Source organism: Pimephales promelas, chromosome 20, assembly GCF_988280905.1.
Source record: "Pimephales promelas chromosome 20, fPimPro1.hap1.1, whole genome shotgun sequence".
NCBI classification, from domain to species: domain Eukaryota; kingdom Metazoa; phylum Chordata; class Actinopteri; order Cypriniformes; family Leuciscidae; genus Pimephales; species Pimephales promelas.
The window spans coordinates 20638553-20654159 of NC_142788.1; the positions used below are offsets into that span (position 1 = coordinate 20638553).

Sequence of the window (15607 nt, forward strand, 5' to 3'; positions counted from 1 at the left end):
TATAACTGAAGAATATGGGTAATATTCAGTTAAAGTGAATTATTCATGTTAATTTATTTAGAGATTCGTATGTTTTAATTTTATCAGTGTTGTTCCACATGATGTAAGGCCTACTGTTATAATATTTTACTGTGTGATTTTTTTTAATTAAATGCAGACTTTCCAGCTAAACTGTAGCAAATTGTTAGCCTGGATGCCAGCCCGAACAACATTTTTTGGTCGGGAAGTTCTGACAAGAATATGAGTATGACGAAGTCAGGCTAGCAAATTGTGCTATAGCACCAGGATCTTGTTTTTTTTTTCTTCATAACATTTTTCAAAATGTTTTCTTATGTGTTACATATATAGACAAACTAAAAGTGAATGATGAAAGAATTCTTATTTTTAGGAGAACTATTCTTTTTTTAATGATTCGAGGACAAAATAACTTGATTGATTAACTGAATTACAGTTGTTGTATTCAATCAGTTGAATAATTTGCTTATTGGTGTGAATTTAGTGATTATATTTGACTTTTATAAATATTAATCGTTCACAGATTTTACATTGGTAGAATTTTTCTGCTATGATTGTTAAACTGGTAGCAACACTGGTACCAAATGGTGCTAGCAATGCAAGGTCATTGATATGCAAATACTGAAAAAATAAGGTTTCAATCTACTTTGGATAAAAGTGTCAGCCAAATTTGATCGATTAAAAGTTAGTATCTATCTACATTTGAATAGTTAGTGTAATGAGAATATGTGTGTGTGATTCGATTCCTTTAATTCCACTAACTGTTGGTCAGACCAGACCCATTGTCTCTGTTCTCTTCAAAACAATCCATCACCATGAACAGTTACATCACTTAGCAAATTTGTTTTCAGGGCTGCCAAAACAAAGTTTAGACTGCTGAAATGACAAATGGAGCAACAGCAGGGAATGGGAAGTCCTGGATTTATGCTAAATGACGTGATTCAGACAGAAAGACCCTTTTCATTGCTGTGGAGGAGATAATGGCACAGCTGTGCACCTTTTAAAGTCACCATTTCTCTCTCTTTCATTCCCACAATGCACAAGGAGAAGCATGAATGAGGTGCAGTCAAGGTAACATTATAGCGATAAGCTACACTGCTAGTACATGCAACGAGTGATTCATTTTATATTTCTGCTCAACATTTATCACCTCCTTTGAAGTGTGATGACAGCGCTATTAAGTATGTGAGAGAATTGACAGAGACATGTCTGTGGCTATTTTTAAACTTTACACTCGACAAGGGCACTTTGTGGCTTAGAGTTATGTTTACATCATATTAGCACATAAAGCTGTCAAACATTTGACCCAGGGAAGAACGTTTATAAATGCGTCTCGTCAATGAAATTACTAAGCTTGTGCATTTTGTATACAAAGTCAAAACCATACGGTTGCAACATTGTGAATGTTAAGTAGTGACATCATGTTTATCTAGAGAACAAGTTACGGCTCTCTTGCCTATATAGCTAGTAAGCTAACAGAAAGTCTTCCAAATACGCCTCAAGTTGAACCTTGACCCTGCCGACCTTGGCAGTTTGAGGATGACTGCTAACTTTAAAAGTTTCCTTTAAAGTCTCTATACATGCAGATTAAAAAGGTTTTATTTCTTCATTATATTTTGCTTATAATGCGGTACTAAATTGAATTTAATAGCTGTTAGCCCCAAAAAAACAAACTGGAAGTCTTGTTATTTAAAAGTGTTAATATCTTTTAAATGTGAACTTTACAATAAGGTTCATTAGTTAACATTAGTAAATGCATTAACTAACATGAACTAACGATGATCAATACATTAGTTACAATGTTTATCTTTGTTAATGTTAGTTAATACAAATACAGCTGTTCATGGTGCGTTCATGTTAGTTTACAGTCCATTAACTAATGTTAACTAATACAACCTTTGATTTTAATAACGTATTAGTAAATGTTGGAATTAATATTAACTAAGATTAATAAATGCTGAAGAAGTATTGTTCACATATTGTACATGTTAACTAATGTTAACTAATGAACCTTATTGTAAAGTGTTACCGTGAACTTTATTAGTTAAGAATGACAAGCAGACTGACTCACACAATGGATTGTGATTTGTTCGAAGTCCCAAAAAGCAGATACACAAGTGCAAATGATAGACGCACTGGACAGTGTAATCGAACAACATTTTTTGATATTGCATTATTTAGTTTCTGCATTATTTAAATATTCTGCATAGGCTAATTGCGACATAGTGTTAATATGTCAGAATCTACTCAATGTTCTTGGTGCTGTTCAGCAGTTGCGACAGTCAAAGTTGTGCTGTGTATATTGGCAATGGCCATAGACTAGAGATATTACGCATGGCTTGTCCTTCCTGAATAGACAGCTGGAACAATTTTCTGACTTGGCAATGACTTTAAAAGTTGGACTTTAATTCATAGAACAACTCCCTCCCTTTTATAAAATGTGCTTATTCAACTTATTTTATTGAAACATTTTGCCAGGACGGCTGAGTGCAGCTCCAAACAAAGCTCACAAAAAATCCCACATGTCCGATATAAGCGAGGAACAGAAACGGATGATTTAAAGGAACAAGAGCCAAATGTAGCCAAGCATTGTAAAAAAAAAAAAAACAATTTGTCCTTGAATATTAATGTGCATGCTCTTACTTACAATATATCCTATAGTATTTGCATATCAAAGGATGATATACTGGTAGGTGTGAATCAGAGGTGAAAGTTGCCCAAAAAGCTGTAAAAAAAACAACAACTTTAAAAATCACGAAAGAAGAGAGCTATGACTGTTGAAAAGTCATGAATCTTAAAATCCTGTTGGAGAGCATGGCTGTTTGGAGATTCCACTGAGTATGTGCTGAAAAAGCAAAGACTTCCATTAAATTTTTTCCTGAACTTTGAGAACATCCCTGTGGGGGAAGAAAAAGAGACAAGGGCTTTTCTTTTACGTCAAATGGCCTTACAGAGTTGGCCCAGTTAAAGTTTGCTGCCTCACATGTCAAAGACGTTGTTTGCAAAGGCCAGAGTTGAAGTGGAGATCTTTTCAGCTGCTCTTCTCCAGGCTGTGCTAAAGTGCCGGAATCACTCCTGAAGGCATGTGCTGCTGTGAAGACCACTGAGGACCCCCGCTCTCTTCACACTGAAGGACTACATAAGTATATGCCACACTTTTCTTCTAAATAGCCATTATGTGTTCATTTTTTAATGATTAGTTTAAAAAAATCAAAAGAATTTATTGAAAGATCTTTGTTGCTGATATTTACTTTTCCATCAGTTGAGATGGCCATATAATACCTTCAAAGACTAGTGAGGGCATTTGAGTGTAATGTTTGTCAATTTGGTAAACCCTTTTGTAATGTAAAATTATGTTTGATTCGATAATTGTGGTTAATCATTTTGACAGCATGTATTAATGTATGTATTAATTTGACCATGTAAAACCATAAACAGGTTTAAACCATTTATTTATTTATTTACAACTCATTTTATAGTTACTATGTACATTATATAATGTATATTAAATACGTTATTTAATTTTTTAGCAAGATATAAAATAACATCTGTCTATATAACTAACAAAGCAAATTGTATAGGATTAAATTAGGCTATGAAACTACCTATATATATATGTGTGTGTGTGTGTGTGTGTGTGTGTGTGTGTTCTTTGGCTATGTTTTATATATATATATATATATATATATATATATATATATATATATATATATAATGTATGTTTATAATTTTTGGAGGACTATAAATTGTAGTATTGTACATACCGGATTATCTGCCAATTATATCACTATGTTGACATGTTTATCTACTATGGTTGAAATGGTCTGGGACCGTCTGGCTATTATCTTACTAATAGAAATTGCTGGGTTCAACGATAGGCTACTTGAACTTGAATATAAGGACATAGCGTTCCTGAGCTTAAGTGTTATTTTGCTGACTAAGACAGTGAGAGATTATTGACATGTATTCATGGCTCTGGTATTCTCTTTCCACAAATAAAGCACCTGTAGCCAACCAGACAAGAGGCAGCGCGATGAATTTGGCCTGCGTTCAGCTGTTCTTTGCTGGCGCCTTGTGGACACTGCCGTGCACGACAGCAGCAGTGGCGGTGAACGGCACAACAGAGCAGCTTCATCTCGGTGAGGTTTCAATGGAGGATGTCCTGAGGAACAGCAGCGACACCAGTGCACCTCGAGCGCGGCGGAAACGCTTCATCTCCAGCAAAGATATGAAGGCATTACTGGACTATCACAACCGCGTGCGCTCACAGGTCTTCCCACCCGCAGCAAATATGGAGTATATGGTAGGCTGGCTACTGCATTTTTATTTTACATTATTGTTTTATGTTGTATTATTGTTCAAACACACAACATTAAAAAAGAGATAGGCTACATATTTTAAAAAAAGCTTGTGAACGGCTACCGATTTATTCAGTCATTGAGTTCAAGTCTGAATAATTCAGTTCAGCTTTATCAGATTCAGATCAGAAAATTAATTTAAAGAAATTGAGTTAAATGAGTCGTTGCTCACGATTCAGACATCACCAGGGCTAACCTAAAGTGAAGATTAAATTTCAGTCTGTTCCTCACAGAAATATGGCTCCTCCAGAAGTCTTCAAGAATATAGTCGTGACTCATGTGGACAATGTTTATAATAATTTTGCTTGACATCCTCAGTTCAGATTTATTGTCATTGCATGGTCCTTTTGGGTGACCTATTCTTTTAATTATTTGTTTATCTATCCCCTCTCTTCTTGGAAAGGTGTGGGATGAGAGACTGGCTAAATCTGCAGAGTCCTGGGCCTCTCAGTGCATATGGGACCATGGACCTCCTCATGTTTTGCGGTCCACTGGACAGAATCTGTCCATTATTTCTGGAAGGTACAGACCCCTACAAAAACATACCAAAAAATGGGTATGGTATCGACATGAATTAATATCTGAAAACCATCAATTCTGGATTATATTTACACATTCTGAGTATGATTGTTATTATTTCTATCATTTTGCAGATACAGATCGATCGTTGATCTGGTAAGATCCTGGTATGAAGAGAGACACTCTTTCTCCTTCCCCAATGGATGCAATGGCTCTGTCTGCACACACTACACCCAGGTGGGTCTCCAAAATTATACACACACACACATATATATATATATATATATATATAGGCCTATATGTAATTGATTCCTGTGATGGCATCTCAGCACCATCATTCCAGTCTTCAGTGTCACATGATACTTCAGAAAGAATATATTTTAGTTACACTTTTTGTTTCAGATGGTGTGGGCCAATAGCAATAAGATTGGATGTGCTGTCAGAAGGTGTTCAAATATATATGTTTTCGGAAGTATGTGGAAACAGGCCACCTTACTGGTTTGCAACTATTCTATCAAGTAAGAATCATTTCCTACTGTATAAATACAGTCATTTTTAAATAATGGTTACACTTTATAAGAAGATTTTTGCAAAAAAAAAAAAAAAGGGGGGGGGGGGGGGAAGTAATCAAACTTGATCATGTTGCTTCTTCTGTTCTAGGGGGAACTGGGTAGGAGAGGCCCCATATAAGGCTGGAAAACCATGCTCTGCATGTCCCTCAAGCTATGGAGGATCATGCCATAAAAACCAGTGTGACTCCAGATCAAAATCCAGAAGAAATACGAGTGGTTTCAGAGGCTAAGTGATAAAAAAATCCCCCCAAATTATTTTATTAAAAATGTAACCACTAAAATGTACAATTTTTACAAGGCAAATTATTCCGTGGTTATATATATAAAAAAAATAAGTGCTGTAAAATGTCCAATTGATCAAATGTGTAATTATCAAATTGCATCAACTGTTGTTGTGTCATCATCCCATAGTTGTCAATGTTTATTTTATTACTTTATTAAGTTGTTTAATGTCCACCGTTTGTTGTTTTTCAAGGCTTTTTTGCACTGTTTTACTTATAATTTGTTTGTACCAAGTTGCATCGCAGTGACAATTCACATTGGGTGTTAAGCACTTTCTTTCTTTTAGTATTTTGTCCTTTTTGTACAGGTAATAAATTTTCTTTAGATTAGGAAAAGTCGTGTGTTCGTGGTTTCTAAGTTACTATCGTTTTGAAATGTCTATTGCACTCAAGTCACACAGGGGACATGACTGCATTGTCAACACATTTGTCCTCATAAAAACAGACCTTTTATTTACATTTTGTCTTATAACACAGACAGACTGCTGCCAACACCTTCCTTACAGAAAAAAAACAATGAATCATTTATTCATTTCTATAATATATTAGAAGTTACTCATATTATTAAGGCGTATATGAGAGAAACTGGCCCAGGATCGTTTTGAGTTGCAGACCGAAACATCTTTTATCACCTCATTAATGTGCTCAATCCATCTACAAGAGCCAGAGTCTGCTGTAAACCATGACTAAAAGGCTATTAAAGCCATAAACAATGCGCCGGGCCTTGGTCTTCAATCCAGTCTATATGGAATACTTTACTGGTAATTGAGATCATTCATCTGTAACAAAACAAGAATATATCACTGTTTTGTTTTTGTTTTTTAAACAAAAGGGCATCAATCAAGGTTTTGGCTTCTGGTAAGTATAAAAGTTTGGGATCATAACATTTTTTAAAGCAATTAATACTTTATTTAGCAAGGACATATTATTTGAATCAAAAGTGACAGTATTTCAAAATAGCTACTTCCATAAATGCTGTTCTATTGATCAAAAAAATCCTAAAACAGATGTATCAGTTTCCACAAAAAATATTTTGTACAGCTCAACCTTATTCAGTGTTGATAGTAATAAAGAATTTTTCTTGAGCAGCAAATTAGCATATGATTTCTGAATCTCTATGTGACACTGAAGACTGGAGTAATGATGCTGAAACAGAAAAACAGAAAGCTGTTTTAAATAATAAAAATATTTCTCAATATTATATATTATTGCATAATATACTTCAAAGACATTTTAGAAAACGTAGAGCCTGTCTCTAGTATACCAGAGTGACAAATCTGGGGAAAATCGAAAATTCACTTTCCCATGAAGCTGCTTAAAAGTGAAAGCAACAGTAGACTTGTGTGATGCTAAACAATCCTGTCTGAAAGCATCCCATTATATTCATGGGAAAAGCTGTTGAAAATAAAATTATATCCGTTAAAAAATAGGCAGCTCAAGTTCTAGGCCTAGACCTTGTGTAGCTCCGCCCCTTTTCCAGCGCTAAGTTCGTTGTGTTCTGTCTTTAGGTTTGTATTTCCCACAGACTGACCGGTAAGACCCGGTAAGACTTTACTGATTTATGATGCACTCGTTTTAAAATCTTCCCAGTCTACTGACATTTTGTTATGACATCTGATAACGTTCGTAAACTATGCCATGAGTAAATCTACTTAACTAATTACTTTTACACAGCTATGCCTTAGAAATATAGGCTATGTTAAAACATCACCATTCTCAACTAAACAGTTTTCGTCCGTTTTTCATTTACACGAAAATGGCGTTTTTGAGGCCTGAAAAGGGTTTCAATGTGCAAGTTGAATAAGAATATATGAGATACACTCCATGTAAACAACAAAAATGTGAATTTGTGAAAACGGTGATGTCATGCTCATGCTTACATGTTCAGTCAGTTGATGTTCGCGGGGTTTCTCTTAAAGTGACATCTCCATTTACTGCCCTGCATGAATATTACAGCGTTTTTAGTCATATTTCATGTGATAGCTCTTGAAATCTATTTTTAGTACAACATTGACGTGTAAACATACTGAGCTACCATAAAAACGGAAAGTTCAAACATAATAGGCCTACTGTAAAGGTGGCTGCCCGTGCGGCGCTTGTTTCTCTGGCGCATAAGGTCAATAAGATTGAAATGGGATGGTATTGGTCTAATGGCTAAGAATATAACCCTAATAATTCGTTATTATAAATAATTACAGTGGTCGAAATGAAAGCTGTTATGAGGCATGTTGTCAAAAAGTGAATTTGGACTGTTTCTTGTCAAAGAGAATGGGAATTGGACAAATCAGAATATCATAATGAGTCTGCGTAAACGCTCCACTCCTTTCTTTCTCACACTCCTTCCATCTCCTTCCATATGCTTAGCTACACAAAACTCTTGTAACCTTTAATGATTCATTCCTGAATATAGGATGAGTCTAAAAAGATGGAGACTTTGAGAAATTGAGAAAAATTAAAACAAACTGTCTTTTTAGGGTTTCTATCATCCTGTTACTATAGCTACAGCTGTCATATGGATTGGTCTCTATACAAGCCTGGTTACTGTTTAACCTCTCCACCCACATTTGCCCAGATTAGGAAAATCAATAAGATAGCAGGAGTACCGGCCTTACCTTGCGCCAACAACACCTTCACCAGAAACAGAGGACTGTGCAAAACTTATGTGTTTATTCCTCATCATCTTTTACAGTTAAAAGGGAAAAATCACTAAAACACAGTGGTGGGGAGCAGAAGAGACATCATGGTTAATGTGAACGCTCAGGTTAGCACCCATATGGATCCACCGTATGGTAAGTACTCCGTCTCTTTCAATAGCTTCCAGGAAAAAAAAATGGTGGGTGCTTTGGTGATCTTGGTTGAACATGTTGTTGAATAGGCATTTTGTTCGTTGACGTTTCATCCAGTATGGTAGCTATCATCGCCATTCGTGGGAGCTTGTGGTGCACGGCTGCAATTCGGGAGGTGTGGCAAATTCATAATGACTGGTAAATAGGGCCTATTTGCTTGAGAAGATGAATAATGCGGAAAGAATGGCTGCAGTTCCTCTTTTCTTGCTGGGATGTAATGACTCAAAGTACTCTCGAGAAAGTGCTGGAACAAAGTGAGTATTATCAAAGATCTCTAGGCTTAAATCTTCAGACCAAACTGGATGTGCAATCCAAACATGATGCCTTAAGGATACAGATATTCATTGCAACTAAAACAGGCCCACAGCAAAATGATATGCATGGCAATATTACATAGCAAAATGATGTCACTGCATTATTTATCTTTATTTTTGTCTGTTTTGATCTAGTTATTAAAAATAGTTTAATAGTATACACTACCGCTCAAAATGTTTTGGGTCAATAAGTTGTTTTTGAAACAAAAATGCAAAAATTTAATCAAAAATGCATTGAAAACAGTAATATTGTGAGACATTTTTGCAATTTAAAATAACTTTGTATTTTAACATTTTTAAGTGTAATTAATTCCTGTGATGGCACATGTCAGCCATAATGCATTAGTCTTCAGTGTCACATGATCCTTCAGAAATCATTCTAATATGCCGATTTGCTGCTAAAGCTGCTAAATATTTTTGTGCAAACCCATACATTTTTTTCAGGATTCTTTGATGAATAGAAAGTTCAAAATAACATTTTAAATATATTTCATCACTTTTTGGTCAATTTAATGCATCTTTGCTGAAGTTTGTTCAAACTGTTGAGTGGGAGTGTACTTTACGCTATTATTATTGTAATTAAATTATAAATTAATTATGATAAATCAGTATGTAATTATTAATTATTATGTAATATTATCTATAAGATGATAAATAACATGTTCTTTTTAGTTTTTATAGTAAACGCAATACTTTGCAAACGTTAACTTTAGCATCCCTCAGTGTCATAAAACTGCATTGGTTCATTCATATACGCTTCAGTCAATTCCTTGTGGCCATAAACTGCATGCTTGCTCATATAAAATATAATATCTAACAAACAGTCACAAAGTTAGGATCTCTCTAATACGTTTAGAGAGTATCTTCTAATACGTTTTGTAAAACAAGTATCTTTACAATTGAATATGTCAACACTTGAATGAGTTTTATTTATGGCTACACATTTGTTTTTGTAGAGCTCCATAGTGTGAAACATTTATATTATTGTTGCATATCTGTGGAAACTGTGAATAAGCTGCTTTGTGTTCTTGCAACCTGATCTCATGGAAATGCATTTCTAGCACGCATTGTGTTTATTGTGGGTCTAGATCATTTCAGAGCTGTTGTAATGTGTTTTTCATGAATACAAAGAATGCACAAAGCACTGCCGGTGTAAATTCTAGTGTGAAATGCTGCTGACAAACAGATTAGCATTTACATTAGCTAATACTTAACATGAACTAAAAGTAAACAAGCTAGTTAATGTTCATTTTTACATATTACTAATACATTTTAAACAGTAAAAGTTATTTAAATTAACATGATTTAAAGCATTGTGAACTAGAATGAACTAATAATGAACAATAGTGTATTTATATATAATTCAATATTTTTTTTATGCAACCACTACAAATTCTTCAACCTTCATCGCCTTTTACAAATTTGATAAAAACATAATGTAACATAGATTTGTAATATAAGTAAACATCAGAGATGCTTTGCCACAAGCTCTAGGAACACTAACTATGGTGTAGCACATCTTCCTCTGAGGTGATACTCCTTGGAGCATCCATGTTGTTGGAACCCTTCTGGATCATCAGCACGGATCTCAATGTTTCAGGTGTTTCGCTCCTTTAAAGCTGCAGTCTGTAGCTTTTTTGGGGTTAAAAATTATCCAAAATACATATTTGAGAAAATATATAACCAGCCAGTGTTCAAAATTATCTGCTTGCCTAAGCTCGATTCAAAGCGGTAAGCTTGTAATAATGTCTTTAATTCCAGTAGTACTGGTGGATTTCTGCGGGAGATTCAAGCATGTCTTTAATAAAGATAAAGGAGGACCTTACAAAAAGGAGGAGTCTCGGCTAGTATAAGCTATATTGCGTGAGGATGTTGGAGGTGGAGATTTATTGCCTTTTCTCACAGCACTTGATATAATTAAACGTATCAATTTGATGGCGGATCCAGAAAGGTTCAAACGACAATCACCAGTGACAACTAGAGACTCATCTCAGCCGCTGTAAAACGCAAAAGATTTCATTCAGACTTCGGAGTGGCTACAGAAAAAAAGGAGACTCCAACCGGACCCATGAGAAAACAAGGATGCATATCGGGAGGACATTACATATAGTCAAAATTCTCATGTTGGTCATACTTCCAAAAAGAATAATCTGTTGTTCTGAATGCCAGAATCCACACCTGCGCGGTGGCTGACAGCTTCACACTCTCCTCAAACATTGTGTTCATCCACACTGTGCTGTGTCGAGGGTGTTGAAGTACTTGCGCAAAGTTGATAATTTCGCGAATGACTGCAATTGCAGATTTCGAACAGAGATGGCGACAATGAAGAAAAACTGCGACTGCAACTTTAACCTGAACACCTCGACTGAGTGGGTCAGCGGAAACTGACTAGCCTTCCCCTGCAAAAGGGTGATTTAAATATAGACAATGCTACATTGCAGGTGTAGAAATCTTGCATGTTTGTGCAAAATAGTTGACTTGCAGGACTACTGTCTAAAATTAAAATAGGCATGAAATGGTTTTGCAATAGTCTTTCCGAGTGAAATGGCTTATTGAACAAGCAAAAAAGTGGGGTGGGACTTGATTTTGTCCATGGAGAATGGATTGGATGATTGTGGTTGGTTATTGCTATGATGTGAGAGACAGGTTGTCCCGCCCTCATGCCAGTAAACGAATCAGAGAACAGATTTGCAGGAGGGAACGGTAGCTGCACTGTAAAAGTATATTTTTTTTGTCAAATCAATTTAGATAATTTATGTTATTGTTAAATCATTCATAGTAAATACTGCAATATTCCATAAAAATAATAATTTGATTTCATGGTAATTTTAAACACAATAGTGCTGTTGCCTTGAAATGCTGAATGACTTAGTGGTGGAGGTCCAGCAGCTCCAGCTGTCAGCTCAGAAACTGTTCAAGGCCAGAACAAGCAGCTAGCAGTCAACAAGCTTCAACCGTCTCTCTCTCTCTCTCTGTCTGTGTGTGTGTGTGTGTGTGGGGCGCGTGTGGAATGTTGCTAAAAGTAGAACTCCTACAAAGACTCTTCCATGTCTGGAAATATTTGTTCCTGATAAATAGTCACTTCAGAAGCATTTCTTTCTCCTGATTCAGAAGATCTCATCCCTCTTCTCTAGGCAGAAATGTTTTTAGAGGCATTCAAACTTGGAATTAAAGGGTTAGTTCACCCAAAAATGAAAATTAAGTCATTAATTACTCACCCCCATGCTGTACCAACCCCGTAAGACCTTCGTTCGTCTTCGGAACACAAATGAAGATATTTTTGATTAAATTTGAGAGCTGTATAACTACCACATTGGCTCCTAAAGGACTGCCTCTTGACGGCCCAGAAAGTCAATGAAGAAAATGTTTAAATATCCCAAGTGACGCGAATACTTTTTGTGCGAAAAAACAAACAAAAATAACGAGTTTATTCGACTATTTCTTTTCTTCCTTGTAGGCCAGAACGAGACTTCCTTAGATTTCCACGACGCATGCGCGAGATTTGCGATCTGCTCACACCAGCTTACACTACTTCAGATCGCAATTCTCGCGCATGCGTCGTGGAAATCTAAGGAAGTCTCGTTCTGGCCTACAAGGAAGAAAAGAAATAGTCGAATAAACTCGTTATTTTTGTTTGTTTTTTCGCACAAAAAGTATTCGCGTCGCTTGATAAACATATAGTTGAGCCACGGTAGTCACTTGGGATATTTAAACATTTTCTTCATTGACTTTCTGGGCCGTCAAGAGGCAGTCCTTTAGGAGCCAATGTGGTAGTTATACAGCTCTCAAATTTAATCAAAAATATCTTCATTTGTGTTCCGAAGACGAACGAAGGTCTTACGGGGTTGGTACAGCATGGGGGTGAGTAATTAATGACTTAATTTTCATTTTTGGGTGAACTAACCCTTTAAGCAATTTCATCCACATTTAAGGTTATATACTTTAAATTTGTCCTGCTTTTTATATTAATATTTTGTTCATTTTACATTTTATAGATATTATATATTTGTTATATTAGTTATGAAATACGTTCGGGAAGTTGGCATGTTTTGCTGTATGACATGCGATACATAATTTAAATACACAAATTGAAACAGCATTTTGCCAATTATTCCATATTGATTATCCATGCAACTTATCTAGAAAATTAATTGTGAGACTACATGGAATATTTCAAGCTTAAACTGAAATTTGAAATGGAAATATTCATATTTTGGTGAAAAGTAACTTATACTGCAGAAAAAATAAAATAACTGCAGAAGATTTTAAAATTATGTCATTTAAATGACGAATAACAAAAATAATGACATTCTATCATATTCATATTATAAATCATGATGTTATTGTTTATATAAAATACACATTGTGTCAAAAACTATGGCAGTCCATATATAATCTAACAAATATCCCCATGTTATTTGATGCATTATGCAATGCATAACAAAACTTATCAATGTATAATTTTTAGTTATACAGTATTTTGTTTTGGGCGCAGTACGATTTTCTGAGGGAAACTACTTATTTTATTCAGCAAGGATGCATAAAATTGTTCAATGGTGTAAGTAAAGATAAGATATTTCTAATGTTACATTTTTATTTATTTAAAATAAATACTGTTCTTTTCAACTTTCAAATTCATACATTTTTTTATCAGTTTCCTTAAAAATATTAAGCAGCACAACTGTTTTTAATGTCCATAAAAATAATAATACATGTTTCTTCACCAAATCAGGTCATTAAAATGATTTATAGTAATATTGTAAAAATGTTCTAAATTGTAATATTTCACAATATTACTGTTTTTGCTGTTTTTTGATCAAATAAATGCAGCAGCATTAGAATCTTCAAAAACATCTTATGACCCCAAACTTTTGCATCAACCTGGCACCAGAACAAGTTTAGTAAAACAGTAACACTTTACAATAAGGTTCATATTAGTTAATAATCATTAGATCAATAATCTCAGTTAATGTCAGTTTCAACATTTACTAACACATTAGTTAAAATGAAAAGGTTGTATTTGTTAACATTAGCTGTTAACATGCACTGTGAACTAACACGAACAAACAATGAACAGTTAACATTAAAAAAGGTGAATAAATACTGTAACAAATGTATTGCTTATTGTTAGTTTATGTTAGTTATTACATTAAAGGTGCAGTGTGTAGATTTTAGAGGCATCTAGCTGCAGAGAATAGCCAAGTTTCTGTACCACAGTCCATTATAACCCACATCATGTATAAAGTTTAAGGCCATAGTCAGATGTGGATTAAGGGTCTTAATATATAATATAATAATAGTAATCAGCTGATTGTCTCACGAACGTAACCAGCACATTTCGCCCCACATAGCAAACCCATAATACAGCGAGGGAGAAGAACCACATGAAACTATGTGTAACTATATATTTTTTCTAACAAGTTAGTAAAAGTTTAGCTGTCTAAATATGAACTGTTATGGTGGCTGAGCTAGTTAAAGCATAAAGCCTTGTTCATACTCTACGTGTCCGCATGAGCGCAAAGAGGTGCGCCACAGAAATGATGTGATTGTAACAGCGTGCGCGCCTCCGCATCTAGACACCATTTACTGCACACAAATTAATAAATAATTATGAATACAAATATTGTTGTTTTTTCTCTGGTTTTGAAAACTCTTTGCGATTGACTTAAAATGCTTCCAAGATCAACTAATCGGCCGCGATCGACGGGTTGGTGACTCCTGTAACGTTACTGTTTTACGGACAGTAGTACTAGCTGATTGTCAAAGCCATAACACAGCGAGGGAGAAGAACTAAGTTGCATGAAACAATCCAACTTCATATTTTACACCACTGACAAGGGAAAAGTCACTACTCATGGTGTTTATGGCTAGCTTCTAGCTTTCTGCTGCTTCTCTTTCAAGGTAGTGACGAAACGCGCTCTGTAGCGCTGTTTGTTTGCTGTCGGCTACAGTAGAAACATGACGTCACAATATGTCGACCTTCATAGAAGGGTGTGTCCGCGGTTATGTAGATATAAATGTAAGGTCTTTACACACCACTGAACACATAGCTATGGATCTTATTGCATTTCTGCCAGTAGATCCTCAGAAATATCACACATTGCACCTTTAACTAATGCTAACTAATGAACCATACTGTAAAGTGCAATAAGTAAAACTTACCTAGATATTTGGCTAATGGTTAACACTCTCCAATAGTTCAGACAATAAAAACTTTTACTTTTCACAGTACTTTCTCTCCTCAGATACCGTCCAGAATACATAGTATTCAATAAGGAGGAGCCTATTATCACTGACTGAGCACTGGTGTCGCACTCATCAAAATGACTACTTAATGTTTCCTATCCATTTGTGTGAGAATCCAGGGGCCTCAGAAACGGGAAGTGCCAGATATGAATTATACGCTCTGTACACTTGACAATATTAGGCCGTAAACTCAAGCCCCCAATCAAATCTCATTGTGACAGGAATTAAGGGATTAGTTGAGCTGCAGGTCAGTGTGTGTACAGCAGTGAGAAAGGCGACTCTCACACACGCTCTCGCACTCACTGAATGGATAGATCATTGTGTGGAGGAGGTTGAGGAGCGGGGGGTCCCTGCCAGCTCTCAGGACCATAAACCAGTGCAGGATGTATGAAGGACATGGCACCGGCCACTTCAATACCACACCAGGTACAAGGACCGCATAGATCCACTGCCCTT

General features: G+C 35.5%; 1 protein-coding gene across 1 annotated transcript; it reads left to right on the forward strand.

Moving 5' to 3' along the window:
- Positions 1–917: 917 nt before the first annotated feature.
- r3hdml (R3H domain containing-like) lies at positions 918–6081 on the forward strand. The gene is made up of 7 exons (XM_039651751.2): positions 918–1086; positions 3023–3158; positions 4017–4318; positions 4777–4895; positions 5027–5129; positions 5295–5410; positions 5553–6081. The coding sequence occupies exons 3-7, from the start codon at positions 4049–4051 to the stop codon at positions 5692–5694; spliced, it is 750 nt and encodes a 249-aa protein (XP_039507685.2). The 5' UTR covers positions 918–1086; positions 3023–3158; positions 4017–4048; the 3' UTR covers positions 5695–6081.
- Positions 6082–15607: the final 9526 nt, after the last annotated feature.